The sequence below is a fragment of the Diospyros lotus genome, chromosome 6, assembly GCF_014633365.1.
Source record: "Diospyros lotus cultivar Yz01 chromosome 6, ASM1463336v1, whole genome shotgun sequence".
Classification (NCBI taxonomy): Eukaryota; Viridiplantae; Streptophyta; class Magnoliopsida; order Ericales; family Ebenaceae; genus Diospyros; species Diospyros lotus.
The window spans coordinates 4,070,083-4,090,283 of record NC_068343.1 but is presented as its reverse complement, the minus strand read 5'-3'; the positions used below and the strand labels follow the sequence as shown (position 1 = coordinate 4,090,283).

General features: G+C 38.4%; 2 protein-coding genes and 1 long non-coding RNA gene across 6 annotated transcripts; 2 read left to right on the top strand and 1 right to left on the bottom strand.

Annotated features, from left to right (window-relative positions):
* Positions 1-941: 941 nt before the first annotated feature.
* Positions 942-9,896, top strand: LOC127803869 (uncharacterized). 3 transcript variants are annotated; one of them, XM_052340456.1, is made up of 11 exons: positions 952-1,225; positions 2,030-2,113; positions 2,764-5,146; positions 5,257-5,349; positions 5,439-5,575; positions 5,732-5,978; positions 6,147-7,585; positions 7,848-7,896; positions 8,231-8,478; positions 8,644-8,751; positions 9,280-9,896. In XM_052340456.1, exons 3-11 carry the CDS (start codon positions 3,107-3,109, stop codon positions 9,512-9,514), a joined length of 4,596 nt encoding a protein of 1,531 aa, XP_052196416.1. In that variant the 5' UTR covers positions 952-1,225; positions 2,030-2,113; positions 2,764-3,106; the 3' UTR covers positions 9,515-9,896. The 3 variants fall into 3 exon arrangements, with proteins under 3 accessions (XP_052196419.1, XP_052196416.1, XP_052196417.1); XM_052340457.1 differs by having other exon boundaries at positions 2,755-5,146; XM_052340459.1 differs by lacking the exons at positions 8,644-8,751; positions 9,280-9,896 and having other exon boundaries at positions 942-1,225; positions 7,822-7,896; positions 8,231-8,379.
* A 3,474-nt stretch (positions 9,897-13,370) lies between these two features.
* Positions 13,371-17,459, bottom strand: LOC127803263 (uncharacterized). Of its 2 annotated transcripts, XR_008023484.1 has the most exons (4): positions 16,369-17,459; positions 15,094-15,193; positions 13,971-14,099; positions 13,371-13,854 (listed from the first exon to the last, which is right to left on the bottom strand). It is a non-coding gene; the product is annotated as an uncharacterized LOC127803263 (long non-coding RNA). The 2 variants fall into 2 exon arrangements; XR_008023483.1 differs by having other exon boundaries at positions 15,094-17,459.
* On the top strand, positions 16,335-18,308 carry LOC127803262 (UDP-glycosyltransferase 83A1-like). The gene is made up of 2 exons (XM_052339363.1): positions 16,335-16,821; positions 17,395-18,308. Exons 1-2 carry the CDS (start codon positions 16,341-16,343, stop codon positions 18,306-18,308), a joined length of 1,395 nt encoding a protein of 464 aa, XP_052195323.1. The 5' UTR covers positions 16,335-16,340.
* The last annotated feature ends 1,893 nt before the right edge of the window (positions 18,309-20,201 follow it).

Genomic DNA, 20,201 nt, shown 5'->3' with positions numbered 1-20,201 from the left:
TTTATTTTCTGGGCTTTGTTAAAAGTTGCCCGACGTGCTTTTGCAAGAGTTGGGTCATAAGGGGTTCCTCTCATTTTGCTTGCGGCAGGCAACATAACAAAATTATTTATTATTTTTGTAAGCATTCATTGCATTAGATAGAATTACTAATACGAGCGAAAATGAAACAAGAAAAATAACAATAGAACGATTATTAAAAATTTTAACTTTAATAATTTTTTTTCTTTCACGATTAATAACGTGTAAGTTATCGATAGCAAAAATAAAATAAAATTTAAAAATTTTATTTAAGTTTTATTATTTTTTTGTTTCTCCGTCACTAACACCGTTAGTGAATAGAGAAAAAAAATTAAAAATAAAAATTAACAAAGAAAATAAATAAATATTATAAAATAAATGAAAATTCTTTTATCATGACATGTAAGACAATGTTTAAGTTTTGTTTTAATTTGCTAGCATGGACATTAGTTACGTTACTGTGTCACTTACGTAGGACAAGCTTATAACCCTAGACAATGATTAGGGGGCCGTTAACTCTTCCGTTATCTCCCCCCACCTGATATGATAAGCTGAAGATGGCGGCGGCGGCGAAAAACACGTTAAAAGCACCAAGAGAAAATTAAAATTGAAAATTTTCATTCAGGAAAAAAAGGTTGCCCGGAAAGTGGACTAAGAAGAAAAGAGAGTACGCAGCCCGCGCGTGCACAAAAACGCGTGGCCCATCGCATTTCCCAACCCCGCTTTTTACTCTCCCGGCCGTCGAGCTACGCTGCCCAATCGCGTGGAGTACGTCCACCCCAAATCTACGCCGTCGATCAGAATCGGCTGCTAAATCGGACGGCTGGGAGAGCGCAGATACATACACTTCATACACACGCGGGCATTGCTCTTACCTATTTCAATTCCGGAGTATCGAGTCTCGTTCCGAGCCTAAGCCTCGCCCCCACAGCTGGAGGCTCGGGCCGAGCCTGTACTGTTGCTGGCTTCTTAGTTCGTTGAAAATACATTTCCAGTGCTTCGATCGCTTTATCTTCGGTGGTCTGGTCTGAAACAACGCTTCTCGCTCATCGTTTCGCTGGTAGAGAGAGAGGGAGTGTGTAGTGGTGTATATGCAGAGTGAGAAAGGCATATATACTTGTGGGGAGAGAGAGAGAAAGAGGGAGGCATTTGGTGCAAGAGCAGCTCAAACAATTGAGGTCTGATCGCCATTAAAGCCGTTCTTTCGGTAGGTTTCACGCTCTTCCGTCAGATCACAGTTTAACACTTTGCATACTTCATCTGCCTCCTTGGTTTGCTTGCAATCTCCTGTCTGAGTTTGCTCTGGTTTACTTCTGCTGTACGATCACTAATCCGGCTTGCAATTGCGTGTTGGCTTGCCCCTGCTTCCTTGAATTTGCTCTCTAATTGTTGTTTTCTTGTAGATATTTTGTTTCTCTGTGGAATTATAGTTTGAGCGTTTGTTTGTTTGCTAGTTTTCTTGTTTTTCTTTTAGGGTTTTTTCTGCTGGAGGGTTTTGGCCTGTGACCTAACTTTTTTTCAAATGCATGTGTAATCTCCGGCCCGGAACACTATATTGGAGCTCAATAGCCGGAAATATTTTCTGCGGTATAGGTCTTCGTGAACATGGAATTAATTGGATCATTTTAGGTGATATATTGTTGTAAATTAACATAATTGATCATTTTTGGTGATATAATGTTGGACAATTAATTTTTTGTCAATTTGGTTTTCCCTGGCACTTGATTTCAGCTTTTGAGTCCCAAATTAACAGGGAATTGTTAAATTGTTGGCAAATTTCAGTATTAGCAGTGGCAATTTATTCAGCGATGATGGATTTATGTCTTTTCCATTATTGATGATACTTCCTGAAAAATTTGTTTACATTATGCACCCTATTTCAAGTGTCGCGTTCAATTGGAGCTTGAGACAGTGAATGGATTTCACCCACAAAAATTTGTTTTTCCTCTAGATTTCATGAACTTTGCCGGTTTTTGAATTCCCTTGCTTAGCTGCTTCTCATGTCTTTCAGGGTTACCAGGAAAAGGAGTAGAAGCGAGGATATATAATTTCCTGAAGGAAACCAAATTTCCAATACAATTGTCAATCTGCAGATGTAAGTTTGATCTCCTCAGTGCTCTATAACAGTGGTTTGGAAAAGATTAAAACACCTGTGTGTTTAATATGTAAGCTTACAAAATAGATAGATTATTACTTACTAAAAAAATTAGATAAATTATCTATGAGTAATTTTATCCACACACACAAATGTATTGGTATTCCCTAATAGTTTTGATTCTATTTTGTGCATAACATATTCCTCCTTGAAAGTCTCATCGTTAACAAGTCTGAGAAAGGGGCACTTGGTTTTGACTTTTGAAAAGCTAAGGCCATGTTCTCTTTGCTGTTTTCATGTCGTTTTCAGTTTTTAGTTTTTCAAAATAGTGAAAACGTGTTTACTTTCATATTTTCAAAAATGCATTTTTGAAAATAAAGAAAATTTTTGTAAATAAAACTCAAAACAACAAAAAGTCATTTTGACTGTTTTCATCACAAACACTTTCAAAATTTTCAAAATGCGGAAAACGCTACAAACAAAAAGAATACGTTTTCAGTAATCTCAAAACAAATACTCAAAATATAAAACTAAAAATGAATTCAAAAATGAAAACTAAAAATTGGAACACAAAGAGAACAACCCCTAATAGTCCTAACATTTTTGTAAACCTTCTCTTATGAGTATCATATCCCTGTTAGTGTATGCAGATTGTGGAGAAGGAAATCGCTACGAATGTGTGTGAGACCATCTAATTAGAACTTCATACTGTCAACTCTAATCTCAATTCTTCCACGAATCAAGCCAGAAGTTAATAGCTCTTCATATGGACTTTTGCATTGGCCACATAGCCTTTCAGACAAGACATAGTAAAGTAGAGTTTTTTGGAGACCATACATGATGTAGAGCAGAGGGCTTGCATTGTTTATGTTGGCTGGGAAACGTTGCAGTTCATTTCTACTCCGAGCGTAGTTTTCATATAGGTTAGAAACTGTAGAAGCTCTAGTGATTATTACGTCCTTGTTTGGTGGCATCTGGATCTATCATCCTGTTATGCCACATCCTCAGCCAAATCAGCAGCCTAGGCTTAATGACATGCAGATGCTACAGCAGCACATTATGCTGAAGCAGCTGCAAGAGCTTCAGAGGCACCAACTCCAGGAGTTAGGTGATCAGAGGCAGCAAAACTATTTTCACCAGCTATCTGCAACAAATAAGCAGGCTTCCAGGGGTCAATTTTTGCCCCCAATCAATGGAACACCTATTCATGATTCATCACAGACATTTAGAGTGGGTAACACGGGCCTCATGCAGCATGGTGCATCACCAGCCATCCAAGAACTTCAAAATGGATTTTATTCTGAAGAACAAAACCAGGATCTACATTCATTGAGTCTGCTGCCCCGACAGCTTGAAGTGTCTCTGTATGGAACTCCTATTGCAAGAAATAATTTGAGTCATCTTCAAGGGTTCTCTAATGATTCCATCGATGTAGTATCAAAGGCTAGTCATAATCAGATGGAGAGACCTAGGATGCAGAAATCAGACTCCAGTAGCTCCTTTTTGGTTGAAAACTGCAATGCTTCTTCAGACCAGCTTTCCAAGCCAGATGGAGCTTTCCTAACCAAACAGATCTTTCATGGGCAAAACTTGGCTGGTGAAGTTCCTAGTCAAGGTTTCAGTAGTGGAACTCTACCAGAGAACTTCCAGCAGGTGAATACCCAACTAAGGAATACACCAGCATGCAAATCAAATGGAAGGCAAGAGCAAGCTGGTTGGCCCCAACACTTTACAGGAGACACAACACAAAAATTTGAGCGGTCTCAGGGTGTGACTACCCTAGATCCACTGGAACAGAAAATTTTATTCAATATGGATGACAGCAGTTGGACTGCCTCTTTTGGCAGGACTGCTGACATGGGCTCAGGGGGTTTGCAGAATACATTGGAACATGCACATTACTTAGGATCATTTCCCTCCATTCAGAGTGGGAGCTGGAGTGCTCTAATGCAGTCTGCTGTTGCAGAATCGTCTAGCACTGATACTGGGTTACAAGAAGAGTGGAGCGGCCTGAGTTTCCAGAACACAGAAGTGTCAACTGATAACCAGCCCTCAAGTCTTGTGCACAGTGGAAAGCAACAGACTAGTTCGGTTGATAACAATGTGAAGAGTGCATCCTCTCTGAGTGGTAAACCTCAACATCTATTCAGTGATACGAATATGATCTCTGGCTTCCCTGGGTTTGAGCAATCAGGTGCCCAGTTCTCCATCAAACAGAAAGAGGGGATGCTTTCTGATTCCTCTCACGAATCTGTGCAGCAGTCTCAACCAAATCAACCTTTTGGCAGAGACCAACTGATACATACAATTCAACCTCTGGGAAATGAATGGCCTAGCCAAAACTTAGAGCATTCGCAGAGCAGTGGACAGGAACAGAGTGTATCCCCGTTTAAAAACTGTCACCAACCCTTCAATAAACTAATGGGAAGCAAAATAGACACTAGACATGCCGTTCTAAATGTTTGTGACAATGAGAATGCTGTAAACAAATCCTGCATGGTTGAAATGCGTGGAGGTGTGTATGAGGAAAAGGGTCCTGATGGTTGCATGTGGATTACTGATAAGAGTAATCTTGCAAGTTCCATCACAAATTCAGTGGGTGGATTGGAGCAGGCAAAATCTGGTGCATCCATCACAATGGTTGAAAAGGACCTTCAATTGAAAAACTTTGCTGCCTTTTCTAATTCAGTTACAACCAAGGTTGACCAAGCAACCAGTCAACATGCTCCACGGCATCATCAGTTCAATTACTTAAAACATGTAGCAAATTCTGTGAAAAATAAGGGAAATGAGATCGTGGGAGATGGCAAGCATCACCCAAGTCGTACTCAAGTTTTAGCTACCTCTTATGAAACAGCAAGTGAAACATACGAGGAACAACAGAACTTCTACCAAAGGGAGAAATCTAGTGATGTATATCACCCCAATGGATCCCAGCTTATAGTCAAAGAAGATGAAGTCAGGGAGAACATGTGGACACATGAAAGTGATTCTCAGCATGCAGCAAGGGCTAATCAAAATTCATCTGGCCAGGTTAGTCATATATTTTCTAATTCTCCTAGGTTTATCTATTAATCGTGGAGCTTCAAAATATAGAAAATACTGGCAAGGATATGGTAATATTCACAGTCCTATGCCAACAGGGCTCCCAAGGATTGACCAGTCATGAGCAAGGATATTTTGGACAGTTCAACTTTGTTGGTGATGTTTCTAAAAATGCTGTAAACTTGGGAAAGGTGAATAATTGGTTCTCCATTCTAATATAATTTTTATGATCGTCTCTTAGAACATTTGATCAGTTGTGGTTCTTGGTCTTCTTTTATAGGAGCATTTACCTGATACCCAAAGGAACCTAGAAGCAGCAGATCGTGAATCTTGTAGGGAAAATAGAGGAGCTAATGTATCTGCCCCCTTTCATGAATCTGTCGGTATTCACAGTTCAAATCTAACTTGTCAGACAAGGTAAACACCATCCTGTCATGTCATCTATTTGGCTCTAAGATTGTATTTACCTCTATTCTCCTCTCTTTTTGTGGCTCTGATTAATTACAGAGCTAAGTTCATTTCACCTGGTGTCATGTATCTGATGAAAGCTCTCACTAATTTTGACCATGGCAGACAAAATATGCTTGAGCTTCTTCACAAAGTTGATCACTCTGGGGAACAAAGAGCAGCTGCACGGTTAAGTTCTACTGATTCTAGCCCATTATTGGATGTGCCAGAAGCAGAAACTTCTGAGGCATCCATGGTGAAATCATATGATCACTCTTCTGTTTCACCACACTTTGGCTTAAGGTTGGCCCCTCCAACTCAGCGTTTGTCCAATTCAAACAGTTTTCTCTTGCTGCAGAGCTCTCCACAATCGGTGAGTGGTGCAAATCTTAGTCATGTCAATCCTTATTTAGGATACATAGGCAGAGCATCATAACTTATTTTGTGTATATGTGCCTCTTTCATATTCGTCTCAAACAAATGATTTGATGGTGAATCAAGCTTACAACATGACACTAAAGCCTTACACTTGAATGTGTAGGCAAACTCTACTTCATCATCCCCGGGAGGTCCTCTGTATCTAAGAAATCAGTTTCAAAGGCCATTCCTGCTTTCTGCACCTGTTGCAATTCAGTCTCCACAAGCAACATTGATGGGTATGCCAAGCAGAACTCCACAATTTAATCATGCTACACCTCATGGTTCATCTCAACAGATCTGCATAAACTCTTTTGGTCAACAACTCCCAATCTTGGATGCTGTGCCGGTCAGTCAGCCCTCATTAGCATCGAGCTTCTCTCACCAACTTGGGTCTTCAACAAGGTTACCTAGTGTAAGGACGAATTTACCAACTCAACTGCACCTATCTGGCACAGAGCATGATAAGAACTCCAAGAAAGGAATGGTTTCTCTGGAATTGGGTGCAGGCTCCTTAAATCCACAAGTCTTTGACAGTGGTGATGAGCACCTTGGGAAGAAAAGTTCACAGCAGCAAATTCCTTCTGAAATGGTTAACCAAACATTACGCAGTGGAGGATTATTTCATGAGCAAGAGCCTTTGCTACAGCATGTCTCTGAAGTCAGTGCTACTGGCTCGGGTTCCTTAATGGTTCATTCCGAAAAGCAGAATGATACTGCATGGCATCCTGACAAACAAATGCCAACTGTTTCTGCAAGAGATATTGAAGCCTTTGGCCGCTCTCTAAAACCATCTAATCTCCATCCTAGTTATTCTCTATTTCATCAAATGCGCCATCCAAACAATGTGGCCACTGATCCAAGTAGAAGAATTTCAGACAATAATCGTGGAATGGGTTCCAATCCAAATGTTCAGCAGGCAACTTCTGTTGCAGGCCATCAAATGATGTATGCAAATAATTCAACTTCCAAAGATGTGGCATCACGGTTCAATTCATTCCCAACTAGCGATGATAAAATGCTGAGCTTCTCATCAGAGGTGGGAGATGTTCAGCTCGTCAAAGATTCGCCCCTACCTCATCTCCGAGATACTCCAGAAGAGATTATCACTCAAGGACAAAGTTATTCTCACAGTGATTCTGGTTGTAATGATGTGGCATTGAACAGCTCAGAACATTCCCAGATTAGCATGCAAATGGCACCTTCCTGGTTTAAGCATTACAGTACCTTGAAAATGGGGCACATGTTGCCAATGTATGACACGAGGTCTGGAAATAATTCTTCCCAGCAATTTCCTCTTCAGAAACCGTTTGAGAATTTGCATATGAATAGTTCTGTGGTCCAAGTAAATGTTTCTGGTGCTGGGCACGTTACCAGTGTTTGGCCAATTACAGCTACCACCTTGGCAGCGGGTAAACTATCACCCCCTTGTGTGTTGCCTCCAGATGTCATTGGTCATAATTTGTCTGTTACAAGATCAAAGAAACGTAAAATTGCAATGCCTGAGCTTCTACCATGGCACAAGGAAGTGACACAAGGTTCTAAGAGGCTTCAAACCATCAGGTGTTGACCATGATTAGGATATTTTCCTGGATAACTGTCACTATAATGCATTCTTGTTGCACTAGCACCATTGCTTTGTTGTGATAAATTCAGTGACTGAGAAGACAGGTCAAGAGTAAAGGAAGTTTTGATTTTGCATTTTTTTAGTATCTTCTGGTGGAAGATGACATATCCTTCTCCTTTTCAACTCACTTCTCTTTGGTTCTTTTCTCTTATTTTGCATTTTTTTTTTGTAGGTTTTACAATTTTTTTTTTTTGGCAGCATGGCAGAAGTAGGATGGGCACAAGCTGCAAATCGGATTGTTGAGAAGGTGTGCTCCTAATTCTCTTGGTGGTCCAGTGACAAATGAAAATATCTTTTTAGTACATCAATGAACACAAAATTTCCTTTATTTTCCATTGAAATGGCCAAAATGTCTCCTACTGCAGCCAAGTGAACACTCCAAAACATTCCATTAGAGTTTACTTTTTGTTTCCAAATATTTCCATTTATCTCAAAACAATTTATCTTTTCGATTATGATTCAAAATGTTTTCATTTCCAGGCTATTGAAACAATGCACCAAAATGACTTTTGATCTTTGATTACATTCATCTGGAACTATAGCCTTCAGTAGTAGTTTTTAAAGGCTTCCTCTATTTGCAGTTAGAAGAAGAGAATGACATGGTTGAAGAAATGCAATCATGCCTTAAATCAAAGAAACGGCTTGTTCATACCACACAGCTCATGCAGCAGCTTTTCAGCCCCATGGAGGAAGCCATGCTTTCTGCAGATGCTGTTTCAAACTATGAGAGCATGGCTTACGCTTCTGCTAAGCTGGCATTGGGTGATGCATGCAATTTGATTTCTCAGTCAAGAAGCAATTCTTGCCTCTCTTCAAAATGCTATGACATGTAAGAGTTCTTCACACTTACTTTATCTTGTTGAATTTCACATGGCAGGACTTCTCATTTCCAAGGATAAAAGAAATCTCTTAAGTAGCTCTCTTCTGTTGATTAGTTCTTGTATCTTAGATAAAAATGGCCACTTCAATGAAGTATCTGTTAAAACTTATTTAGGATGGCCAAGGACCCTGAAACTTCTGAAAGATTTGATGAGCAGCATCTCTCAAAACTTGTGGAAGACTTGACTGCCCAAACAAAGAGGCTGGAAGATGACTTCGTCAGGTATGAGTCAAGTTGCCATCTATATCATTTCAGTATTTCTAGAAAGTCCTTTTCAATTGGAAGAGCAAATATGTAAATAGACAGGTAGACCTCTAGATGAGTCATACCCTGTTCGTGTGGCTTAGGCTGCAAAAACATGTTGGGAGTCAGTCGCTTATGGTCTCTAGAGAAAACCATACTTGTGTTTTCACCCTAGAAGCTGTTTTTCTTCTTAATTTCTACAATTTTGCTTGCAATAAGTGTGTGATTCGATTTCCTTACTGCTAATTCATATGTGCTTGATTTGATTTCTTGCTTGCACTAGGTGTGACTTGATTTGATTTCCTTACTGACAACTATTAATAATACACGATGCCAGCCAGATTCATAACTACCCATAGAAAAACCCTGAAATTGGAGACTAGCCAATTGCAACAGCTGTATCTGTATCTTCACAGAGTTAGCTACATAATAAGACTCCACCTGAGATGTGCCCTTTTGATATTCTTATGCGGATCTTCTCTTTTCACATTTCAATTCATTGTGCAGATTGGATAAGGCAGCATCAATTGTAGACATAAGGGTGGAGTGCCTGGAATTGGAGAAATTCTCTATCATCAATCGCTTTGCAAGGTTCCACACCCGGGGACAACCGCGCGCAGCAGAGACCTCAACATCGTCAGGCACAACTCAGGCTGTAATGAAGCCATATCCGCAAAAATATGTCACTGCTTTCCCGATGCCTAGGGCAGTGCCTGAGGGGGCAAAATGTCTTTCACTGTGATAACTCAAGGGCTTACCATTTTGCATGTCCCTCAAAATCCATGTTCTGCGTTCTGTAGCTCACTTGTTGCTGCCTGAAGAAAACCAACAAAAAGTGCACAAGAAAAATAAAGGAATATATGGAAGCTCAAGTGCTGGTGATTCAGGTCATCTGATCTTGAATCTATCTAGGCCTACTTGGCTCATTTTTGAGAGTACATCTAGATCCTTGTACATGCTCATGGGGTTTTGAGGAGAGAACCTGGGAGAAACCCAATCATCTTTTTAAAAGAGCAAGTATGTATGCACCTTCTAGTCCTTTTCTAGGATTATTACATTAATCAACTAAAGCTATCTGTATGTATGTACATCTCGTAGCTGTGGCTTGCAGGCATTCTTCTTTATTCCTTGTTTTCAGGGTTGGTAGAAGAGTTGGCATCCTAAAGAACAAAATATTTAAAAAAGTAAAAGCAGCATAAATTTAGTGATATTACTTACCTTTATAGCCTTACCTAGTGTAGGGAGAGGGGGGGTGTTGAGGGCTTATGTACATCTTTGGAGGAGCTTCTATTCTATGCCTGAATGCCTCGTAATGGTTTTGTTTGATGAATTTTTATTCGACTCATTAAAGCCTGGGCTGGGCTCACGTGGGTGTAGTTTTCCTAGACTTGAGTAAGTACTTTCTTTATTGTGGGGGCAAAAGGTTCCTGGTAAAGATCTCAAGTATTAGTATGGAAGCTTCTGCCTCACCGTGTGTTTTACTTTGTTTATTGCCAAAAGTACACGATTTCAGATATTGATTCTGTGGCCCTTTAATTGGATTAGATGGAAAGGGAAAGAGAAAGAGAAAGAGAAAGAGAGACAAAAAGGAGACTTTTAATGCAGGGCACAGGGAAAGCATGTCTTTTGGTTGGGAGGATTCTGTGTGAGCCTCAATTGTCTGTCTGTTTCATTCCAGCCTTTTGTTTTTTTTTTTTTTTTTTTTTTGGGGGGGGGGGGGGGGGGGGGGGGAACATAAACAAATTGACTGAAAACAGCACTGACAACTCGGTCAGTGTTTTGGATTTGAGATACCATTAAATAACTAACTAAACTACCGCAGACATGTCCATTCTGTCAGCATCAGTATCTGCGATCAATAAAGGTGTCTGATCCACATGATTGGGAAAATGTGTTGGATTCTCATTCATATTCCCATCGTTGGTGATAAATAAGGTGAAAACAAAACCGCCAGTAAATGCACTGAGTGAAAAGCATTTATAATAATATTGAGTGGGGTTGGGTTTTCTGTTATTACCTTTTTGTTTATTTAATCCGTCTAAGGACACTAGGGGTATATGATTGGAGGAGAGGTGTGGGCTTTCATTCAATCCCGATTCCTAAAGAAGATTTGCTGACAACGGCTGTGTTTCTCCATTTTCAAAAACTTCTGAAGCCATCAAATCTATCTTTTCTGTAGAGTGGGGCCCAAACTGTCCCCCTCAGCTCACACACCTGAGGAATGCCCAGGTGGTGAGGTGACGGTACTGTTATAAAATAAAGGGGAATTTAGTTGGACTTTGTCATGTCCAAGTAAATTCTCTACCCAGTGGTCCTAAAAGGTATTTTTAAGAAACATGGTTTTATTTGCTTTGGTTTTGGTTTTGGTTTTGATCAATCCCCACGCGCGAGTGTTGGGAAACAATTTGGGGATCTTTTTGTTGGACTGGGTTTTAGTCTTGGTGTTCATTACAAAATTATGGTGCTGAGGTGTCGGCTGTTTCGTTGTTGGAAAGCGGTGGACTAGCGCCTGATTTCCTAATTCCAACACCCAGTAGCTAGTCTATTGCCAATTGACCCTCTGTCCTATTCTTTTGCCCTTCTCTTCCCCTTCTTTTCTCGGCCAGAAGATACGAACTTATTAGCTACATTGATGAATCTTCAGCCACATGCTGTTTAGTATTTTTACTAATTTGTTTCTTAGTAGCAAGTAAAACGAACTTGCCAGCTATATGTCAAGGAGACTTGCTTTGTTGCGAATAAATTGCACAAACAAGGGGGCAGGGGATCCTACTCACAAGTTCTCTTTCAAATGCCAATTCAGTACTGCCGCTCTATATAGACTCATCATGACTGGAAGCAACTCACATGCGGATGGCCTAATGCCTCTTGACTTCACTTCTTCTCAATGGTGGCTGATTATTATTGAGAAAGTAAACTAGCCACTGGGCTTGAGGATCTGAGAGGGGCCTTACCAAAGGCTCTATACTGGCCCGACTGGTTCAGAGAAACTAAAAAAGGGAAAATTGTAGGCTAAGTTTCTGACCCTGCCGCTTCTGCTGGCTGGGTTCCGAGGAGGCTATGGCTTTTTAACAGTGCTAGAAGGTTTTAAACTTCTATCCCTTCTACTATTCAGCAGTCCCCTTAAACAGCCAAATATTGAATGTTTCCGAGGGTCATAAGGTGAAGTAAATCAAGCAAAAAGTTTAAAAATATAAAAGGAACTTGCATATATTTGACTTCCCCACGATCCAGGTTAGGAAAATAAAATATAGGAAACAATGCATTCAGTCTTCTCAAATATTTGCCCCTCTTTTTACTTTTCTCAGGGATAAGTGGGTTTATATCTCTTTCTAAATTGGAAGATGACTATCTTACAAAATCTTTATACAAAAAACGCTACGAAACTGCAACGACAATAACATTTTTTTTTTTTTAAATTATGAATCATTTTAACAATATTTTTTTCTTACGAATGTATGCACATCAATAATCACATGATCTTACATAAAAATTTAAAATTCAATTTATTTATCACAAGTCTTCTATATATTAATCTTCTTTCTCCGATCGGTCTCCAGATTCTGATCCACATCAAAGAGTGTGATAGAAGCTCTGATGGGCCATTAGGCCTGGTATGCAATAAGGGTTCTGGCCTCAATCCTAGTGGACCCTAGAAAGTATTAAGGCTAAAATGGCATACAATTTTTCTTTCGTTGCCAGACCTGACGGGTGGATGTCCAGTAAACAGTATCTGAAACAGGCTACCTTAACGTAGGCCCAAGTCCTCCAGCCGGCTAAATGTAAACCCATGAATGTTGCCCCAGTACCCAACACAAAGTACAGCCCTTTTTTCTCTACTTCTATGCTACTTAACTAGGTTTGTTAAAATAAATAAAATAAAATTATATTAAAATAATTTATTTATAAGATTCAAAATAATTTATCTAAAGGGAAGGAAGTAATAAATTTAACTAAAAATTCCAAAATAAGAATAAACACTTTTGTTCATATAAAGAAAGAGACAAACTTATCTCAAAAACATCTTGTCCCAAAATATTTCTCATATCCTACTTTTTTTTTTTTGTTCTATACCTTGCTTAATAAATACTACCCTAATGAATAAGCGCCTAGGTCTTTGGTCTTTACTATTATGCAACCTTTTAAAACTACTACTATCCATAAATATAATTACTAAGCAACTACTCAAAGTCTCAAATCAAATTAATTTTAAAATTACTACTCCAAAAAGTACTATCATTTAAAAAAAAAAAAGCCGCTAGTTGAATTTTGAAATTACTACTCCAAAAAGTACTATCATTTAAAAAAAAAAAAGCCGCTAGTTCAACTAGCGACTCTTTTACCATTTTTAAAAAAATCATAAGTTGAACTAACGAATTTTTTCTTTGAAGAAATATTAGGTTAAACTAGCTATTTTATGTTGAAGTGAAACCATTATTAATATTTTAATAAATAATTTTGAAATAGTAATTTAGTTTTTATAAATAGTAGTACTTTTGAAAGAAGTTTCACCTTTATTATGATTATAAACCTAAATCTTAATGAAAGAATTCAGACATAAATAAAAAAAACAATAATTAACATGATATTTAGAAGATCCAAAAAATTTAATTACCACATTCTTTAAGGATTCAACACACAACGTACTTACTACTAAAGGACTTCCTTGCTAATAATGTCCAAATATTTTTATTTTTATTTTTTGACATAAATTATTAGTTTGATAATAATTTCTAGTATTTCTGAGGGCATATCAACAAAACACTTTAACAGGTACACTTCCAAAAATCTTTCTTAAACTGCAGAATTTTATTAAATCCGCATCCTCATAAGCTACCTTCAAAGCCGTCCCTCGTCCAAGACCAGAACTAAGGTAAGAATCTTGGAGAAAACATATCTATTTTCCCACGTGGAAGGAAGGGACAACTCAACAAGGAACAAGTCAAACAAGGCCAAATCTAGAGAGGTAAGACTAAGACAACTTAAATAAAAAGAAAATGTTCAGGGTGAGATGCTTACCTCAACATGCTCTCTATTATTCTGCTTCTTTCCCCTTTCGTGATTACACTTGGAGTAGCAGCTCTACAATCAAGACAAGAATAAAACGTATTGTTAGTTCAGCCATGTAAAAAAAGACAACCCCTTGCCTTAGCGAGCAGCCGCCTGCTATTTATAAAATTTCAGAAAATTTTTAACACCTTCATCAATCACTAGCGTTGCTTTGACTCTAGCCCTTGTCCCAGAATGACCGACCGCCGTAGATGATAACAAGTTGCATGTGTCCAAGAGGATACTGGAAAAATCGGCTTGAACTCCATGTTATTTATCTGCAACCAAATTCGTGACAATACACCAAACTAATTGAGAATTTTGCGCTTGTTCCATACGACAGAGAAAACAAAAAGATACACAAATTGATGAAAAATATGTATGGCATCCAATCTGGTAGCCCGCTTTCTTTTATATCATATATGACTGAGATAACCAGGAATAGCCCGCTTTCTTTTTTTTCCCTTGCTACGCCAAAAGGGCGTTTCAAGCCTCCTCCCCATATGCAACATCCTTACTACGTCTCAAAGAGGCTGTTTCTACCACTCAAACCTATGAACTTCCTGTCTTAAAGGAACAATTTTAGAGCTCTTAACAAGGTTTACCAATTGCCATCGTATCCCATACAAATTAAAAACACAGTATGAAATCCAAGCTTAATTTCAAAAATTCAAGAAATAGCGCCTGTAATCTACCCTAATACAGTATCTCCCCCCCTCGCCGCCCCCCCCCCCCCCTTTTTTTTTTCATTTGATGTGCATGTGTGCGCTTGAGAGAATCTCTAAGTTTTTGGTGATTTATAAAATCAAAATAATCCATTACACTTAATACTAGGTGTATTCAGCATCCATCAATTATTTTCAGCCAAAAAAAAATCCAACAATTATTTATGACCAATGTGGCAATGTTTAGGACCTTGGTCCTCCTTATTGCTCATCCATTTGAAATGCATTAAACAAACAACAACAAACCAAGTCCTAATTCCATATCTTCAACACTAGAAGAATTCACAAGCAGATTTTTAAAATCCATGAAACACAACTATATATTTGCTCTAGCAGTCAAAAGCTAAATATTGTACACTTGCAACATTAACTGGTTAATTTTACAACAAAATGAAATAGAATCCTCCAAATTTAATTTCATTGTATCTACACGATGAAAAAATATAACCATACAATTATAAACTATATAATCACAAGATATAGAACTAAATGTAAGTGTTATTACACTAACCATACTTGCACAGTACGCTCCAGTTTATTGGATTACCTGAAGGAAAACCTGCTTTCCATTTGTTATGTACAAGTGCCTAAATATCACGCAGCACTTGTATCTAAGTATCAGCATCAGCTCATGCAGATTGAGTAACCTTCAATTTATATGGTTCAGAAATTAGCAAAATGCTTTTAACATTGTTTAAGAATAGGAAAGGATTCTACCATTGATTACACCGAATGAATCAATTTATAAAATCAGCTAGTTCTCCTGATCCAATTTGAGGTCAATTAAATTGTTTGAGCTGTGGATGCAGAAATGCACATCTCCATTGAGGTGCTATTCTTAAAGAGAATATAGCAATCAAATGGCTTATGGTGAGAACTGAGAGCGACTTCATTTCCTAAATGGTTATACTGGAAAAGTGCAAACAAATGACATACATGCAAGAGGCGCAAAAATATGCAATAGCCCCTAGAAAAGTTCAATGCTTGCCCCAATATAGACATGCAGAGAGAGAGAACAAAAACTAAACAAGAACAATAATAAAACACACACACACACACACAAAACAGTTTATGAGACTGCAATTAATTAATATATTCCAAAAGAGTGTATATTCAAAAAAGTGCTGGGGCAAAAACATGTGTAAAAATACAAAAGACAAATACGAAAAGTTCTCCAATAAATCCACAGGACACCAATTTTATGTGAAAAGTTAACTAATAATAAGAAAAAAAACCGACAAGACAAATATGAAAACTTCTACCAGCACATAATCTCTTTAATACTTGGCTGGTAGAAAACTCTATTGTCTTCTGATTATAGTTTATCTATTGTACTTAAAATCTTCTCCTTTAATTTTTTACTGGTAGAGATTTTATCCATTTGAATTGTTGCACTCCTGCTTGCACCTCCACACCCCTCTTTTTATAGTGGAATTTTACTCAAATCTGATAAGAAAATAATAATCAAAGGATGCAAGATCTGGTGTAATTACTACTTTGTTGGCTGCAGCAAACAGCCTAAGCATTTAAGAGTTCACTGCCACAGCATAAATGGGGACCTGATTAAGAGAGTAGTTCAAAGACAACTAGAGCAAACCAAGCAATGCCCTTAAAGCCAACGACAAGCATATTCCCAAGTTTGAGATTAGAAAGCAACAAAAACAAATGGACAACACACTCCGAATAGGCTCATTGGTCATGCCTCCAGGGCTGCCTATAAGAGCAACAAAAATATTGAGTTCAAGCAGCACTGAAAATATTATTACTATCTGGTAATTAAGCAAAAGAACATAGATGGGAAAGCAACACATTTTAGCCATACCTTATCCAGCACAAGGCCATGTAATTCCCCTGTTAGAGCTTTCACAACGTTTAGTTGCACAGAGTTTCAAGGTCACTTTTGTGAACACTGAGTTTAACCACAAAAGAGTAGTGAATGCACTGTCAGACCAAGACAACCTCGCCAATCAAATACATCTGGTTTCAATCCCAGATGGGATGGAACCCTCAGAGGATAGGAACAACTTGGTAAGGTTAACGGAAGGAATCTTAAAGGTCATGCCCGGGAAGCTGGAAGAGCTGATAAGAAAGATTAACAGATCAGATGACAAGAAGATCACTTGTGTTATTGCAGATCAGAGCATGGGATGGGCCCTGGAAGTTGCAAAGAAGATGATAATCAGGGGAGCAGCCTTCTCGCCTCCCTCAGCTGCAATGCTTGCTTCGGCATTCAGTATCCCAGAACTCATTAATGATGGAATAATAAACAGTTACGGTAAGGTCTTGTTCACTAACTTTTGACTCTTTCCATACACACAAAACAGAGCAGATAACTGAGTTTACCAATTGAGTCAACTAACTTGTTTTCACTAAAGAGCTGGGATTTCCAGATTATCTTCTGTCAGGGACTAGGAAATATTTCAGGACATAGGTGAAAAACTTGAGTGGGAATCAAAGAAGATTATCAAAATGAAAATTACAGTATTGACCATACTGGTAGTAAACACAAAGAACACTAGTAAACATTAACTGTAAATTGGAGAGTGATAACAACAAAAACAGTAACATAAGATCTGGGGATTATCTCCATGCATCTGTTACTGTTAGACAACTGCAAAAGTGATGCCTGAACAATTTGGCCATCTGAGGTTTAAATATTTAAACAAGTACCGTGGTAAATGGGCTAAACTCCATTCTACAAGTACCCACTCATTTTCAAACCAGAAAGGGATGCGCTAATCACTATGTTGTAAGCTAACCATTTGATTATCTTTTTCCTATATTATTATTGCTTATGCCTCTCTATTAATTTTTTTAGTTCTGTATTAATTTATTTATCATTTGGCAGGGACACCAGTGGGGAATCAGATGATTCAGTTGTCACCAAACATGCCTTTAATTGGTGGATCAAACCTTGTATGGGCATGCATGGGCGAATTGACAGAACAGAAATTCATCTTTGAATTTATGGTAAGAAATAACAAGGTCATGGAAGTGGCAGACTGGATAATATGCAATTCATCTGACAAGCTGGAGCCTGGAGCCTTTGCCTTATTTACAAATCTCTTACCTATAGGCCCACTTTTGGCAAGACACCGGCTTGGAAAACCAGCTGGTTGCTTCTGGCCAGAAGACTCAACCTGCCTAGAATGGCTTGACCAACAGCCAACACATTCCGTCATCTATGTTGCATATGGAAGCTTCACAGTTTTTGACAAGATCCAGTTCCAAGAACTGGCTTTGGGGCTTGAACTCACTGGCAGACCATTCCTATGGGTCGTTCGGCCAGATCTGACACATGAATCCAATGATGCTTACCCAATGGGGTTCAGAGAAAGGGTAGCAACTCATGGCCGACTGGTAGGTTGGGCACCTCAGCAGGAGGTCCTGAGTCATCCATCTGTTGCTTGCTTTTTAAGCCACTGTGGTTGGAACTCTACCATGGAAGGTCTCAGCAATGGAATTCCTTTCTTATGTTGGCCATACTTTGCTGACCAATTCCTTAATGAGAGTTACATTTGCGACACTTGGAAGATTGGATTGAGGTTTAATCGAGATGAAAGCGGGATCGTCAGAAAAGGCGAAATTAAGGATAAGGTAGAGCACCTGCTCAATGACAAGACATTCAGAGAAAGGGCCTTGGATCTGAAGGAAGTGGCTGCTGAAAGTGTCAACGAAGGTGGCTGCTCACACAATAACTTCAACAAGTTAATTGAATGGATGAAGACAGAGAAAAGTTGCTCAAACCACAGGCAAGCTTGATTTTGTTTCCTTTCCTCACTTCTTCCTATTTGTAGAAGAGTTAAGTATAAGATAAGACATTTGGTGCACAAAGAAAACTATGAGAATGGCTTGCCAGTCACAAGTAGCCAGATCTAAAACAATTCTTTTGCTGCTATCATCCATTAAGCAAGACACGTAAAAAGAGGAAGTGAGAAGAACTAAGTCAAAGTGGAAAATATTGGTCTATTAGGTGCAGTGAAGACTCAAGAGAGGGATTACTTGAGTCTTAAAACTGTTTCCCAAAATAAAAGATACTGAAAAGTAAATGTGCAGAAAGTATAAATATATGCACAAAACACACATGCAGCAAAGAAAAGATCCATTTATATTGGTGTGGCACTTTCTTGCACCTATGCCCACTTCTTCAAGACAAACCATCTTGAGTACCACTAAATACCCCAAAGCTCACTCTTGAAACTTTTACATAAATCCTTAGATTTGTTCAGACACTAGGATATCACACCACAACCATGCAAGTTCCTACTTGCTCTTTCACACACACCAGAAAATAATGTATTTGTGTAAGTGTTTTCCCTCTACTTTTAGGCTAGTTTGTACACAAGCGGAGCACAATACAAAATCAATAAATGTTACTTGGAAAAGACCAGCAAAAACTCCCTTCTTGCTTCAATTCAACTCTGAGGGGATTTCCTTCCAACTTGCTTTCAATCAACCCTAGAGGGGATTCGATCTTGTTTGCACTAGGTGATGGTATGTTGTATGCACCATTTCTGTTACTTTTTCTTCAGCCTTTTGAAGCCTGTATGCCATTTTTTTGCTTTCTAGCTATTGTTCATCCTCTTTTTATTTTTGGGTATGAAATAAGTCGACCTGCAGATATTAATAATCCCCACTGTAAAATGAAAGTTGACTTTGATATAGACGGTTCAGCACTTTCCATCTATTATCTACTAAGACAGTCGAGTATTGGGTCAACTCTTAATCTTAGAACATGAAGCAAAATATAGAAAATTTCTAAACCAGGGAGAACGATTCTCAAGAGTGGCAGTCGACTTTAATAGTATTATATAAAATGTATGGAATGTATGAACCTGAAAGATCGACTGTCAAGTGTTCCAGCCAACTGTGAGGTTGACTATAAAAACCAGTAGCAACTGACCTCAACTGTTCATTGGACAATTGACTGTTGAGTGTTGAGGTCAACTGTAGGTTCTAGATTTCACCTGTCTTTATGTCCTTCTGGGAGCATTAACTGTCAATTGTGCCAATTGACTATGATGTTGACTATCAAAGTCAGTAGCCATCTTAGATCGACTATCCATTAGACAGTAGACTTTTGAGCTCAATTAAAGGTTCCAGATTTCACCTGTTTTACGATCTTCCTAAGAAAACAAAATAAAATTGTTAAATCTCAAAAAAATTTCACTCATAATTATAGTCAATCATCACAACTCGAGTTGGGATTCAACAAGACGCACAACTTATCCAAGTTGGCTCAATAGAACTTTCCATTTCAATTGTAAACATCATGAACATTACAACCTTTTCATCACGTCCATCTAAGGGTAACTAGTTTGCGCAATGGATAAGTCTTTGCTTTTATATATAATTACCTAAGATATTCTCAATCAAATCTGACACACACAATTGGATGGGATATGACATGTCAAATCTAACTGTTAGGAGGGAGAACACAACTAATTTCTCTTTGCATTGAAAAGTGATTGATCCTAGTCATCCGTAATACAACCCTGACATTCTTTCCGTGATGATGTGGATCACTTGCAGTGCTTTAAGTCAAAAGGTATCCATTGTCTCTCCTAATTTTAAGATTACCCTTGACATATCATAATGCTATCAAATTGATTGGACATATCCAGTAAAGCTGGCATTTCTTTTTAAATGGGCAAG

Excerpts from the sequence above, each read along its gene's own strand:
- LOC127803869 (XM_052340456.1), top strand. The coding sequence starts at position 3,107 with ATGCCACATCCTCAGCCAAATCAGCAGCCTAGGCTTAATGACATGCAG. Across the intron at positions 5,576-5,731 it reads AATCTAACTTGTCAGACAAG|ACAAAATATGCTTGAGCTTC; the intron begins GTAAACACCATC and ends TGACCATGGCAG. Across the intron at positions 7,586-7,847 it reads AAGAGGCTTCAAACCATCAG|CATGGCAGAAGTAGGATGGG; the intron begins GTGTTGACCATG and ends TTTTTTTGGCAG.
- LOC127803262 (XM_052339363.1), top strand. The coding sequence starts at position 16,341 with ATGGGAAAGCAACACATTTTAGCCATACCTTATCCAGCACAAGGCCAT. Across the intron at positions 16,822-17,394 it reads TGGAATAATAAACAGTTACG|GGACACCAGTGGGGAATCAG; the intron begins GTAAGGTCTTGT and ends ATCATTTGGCAG.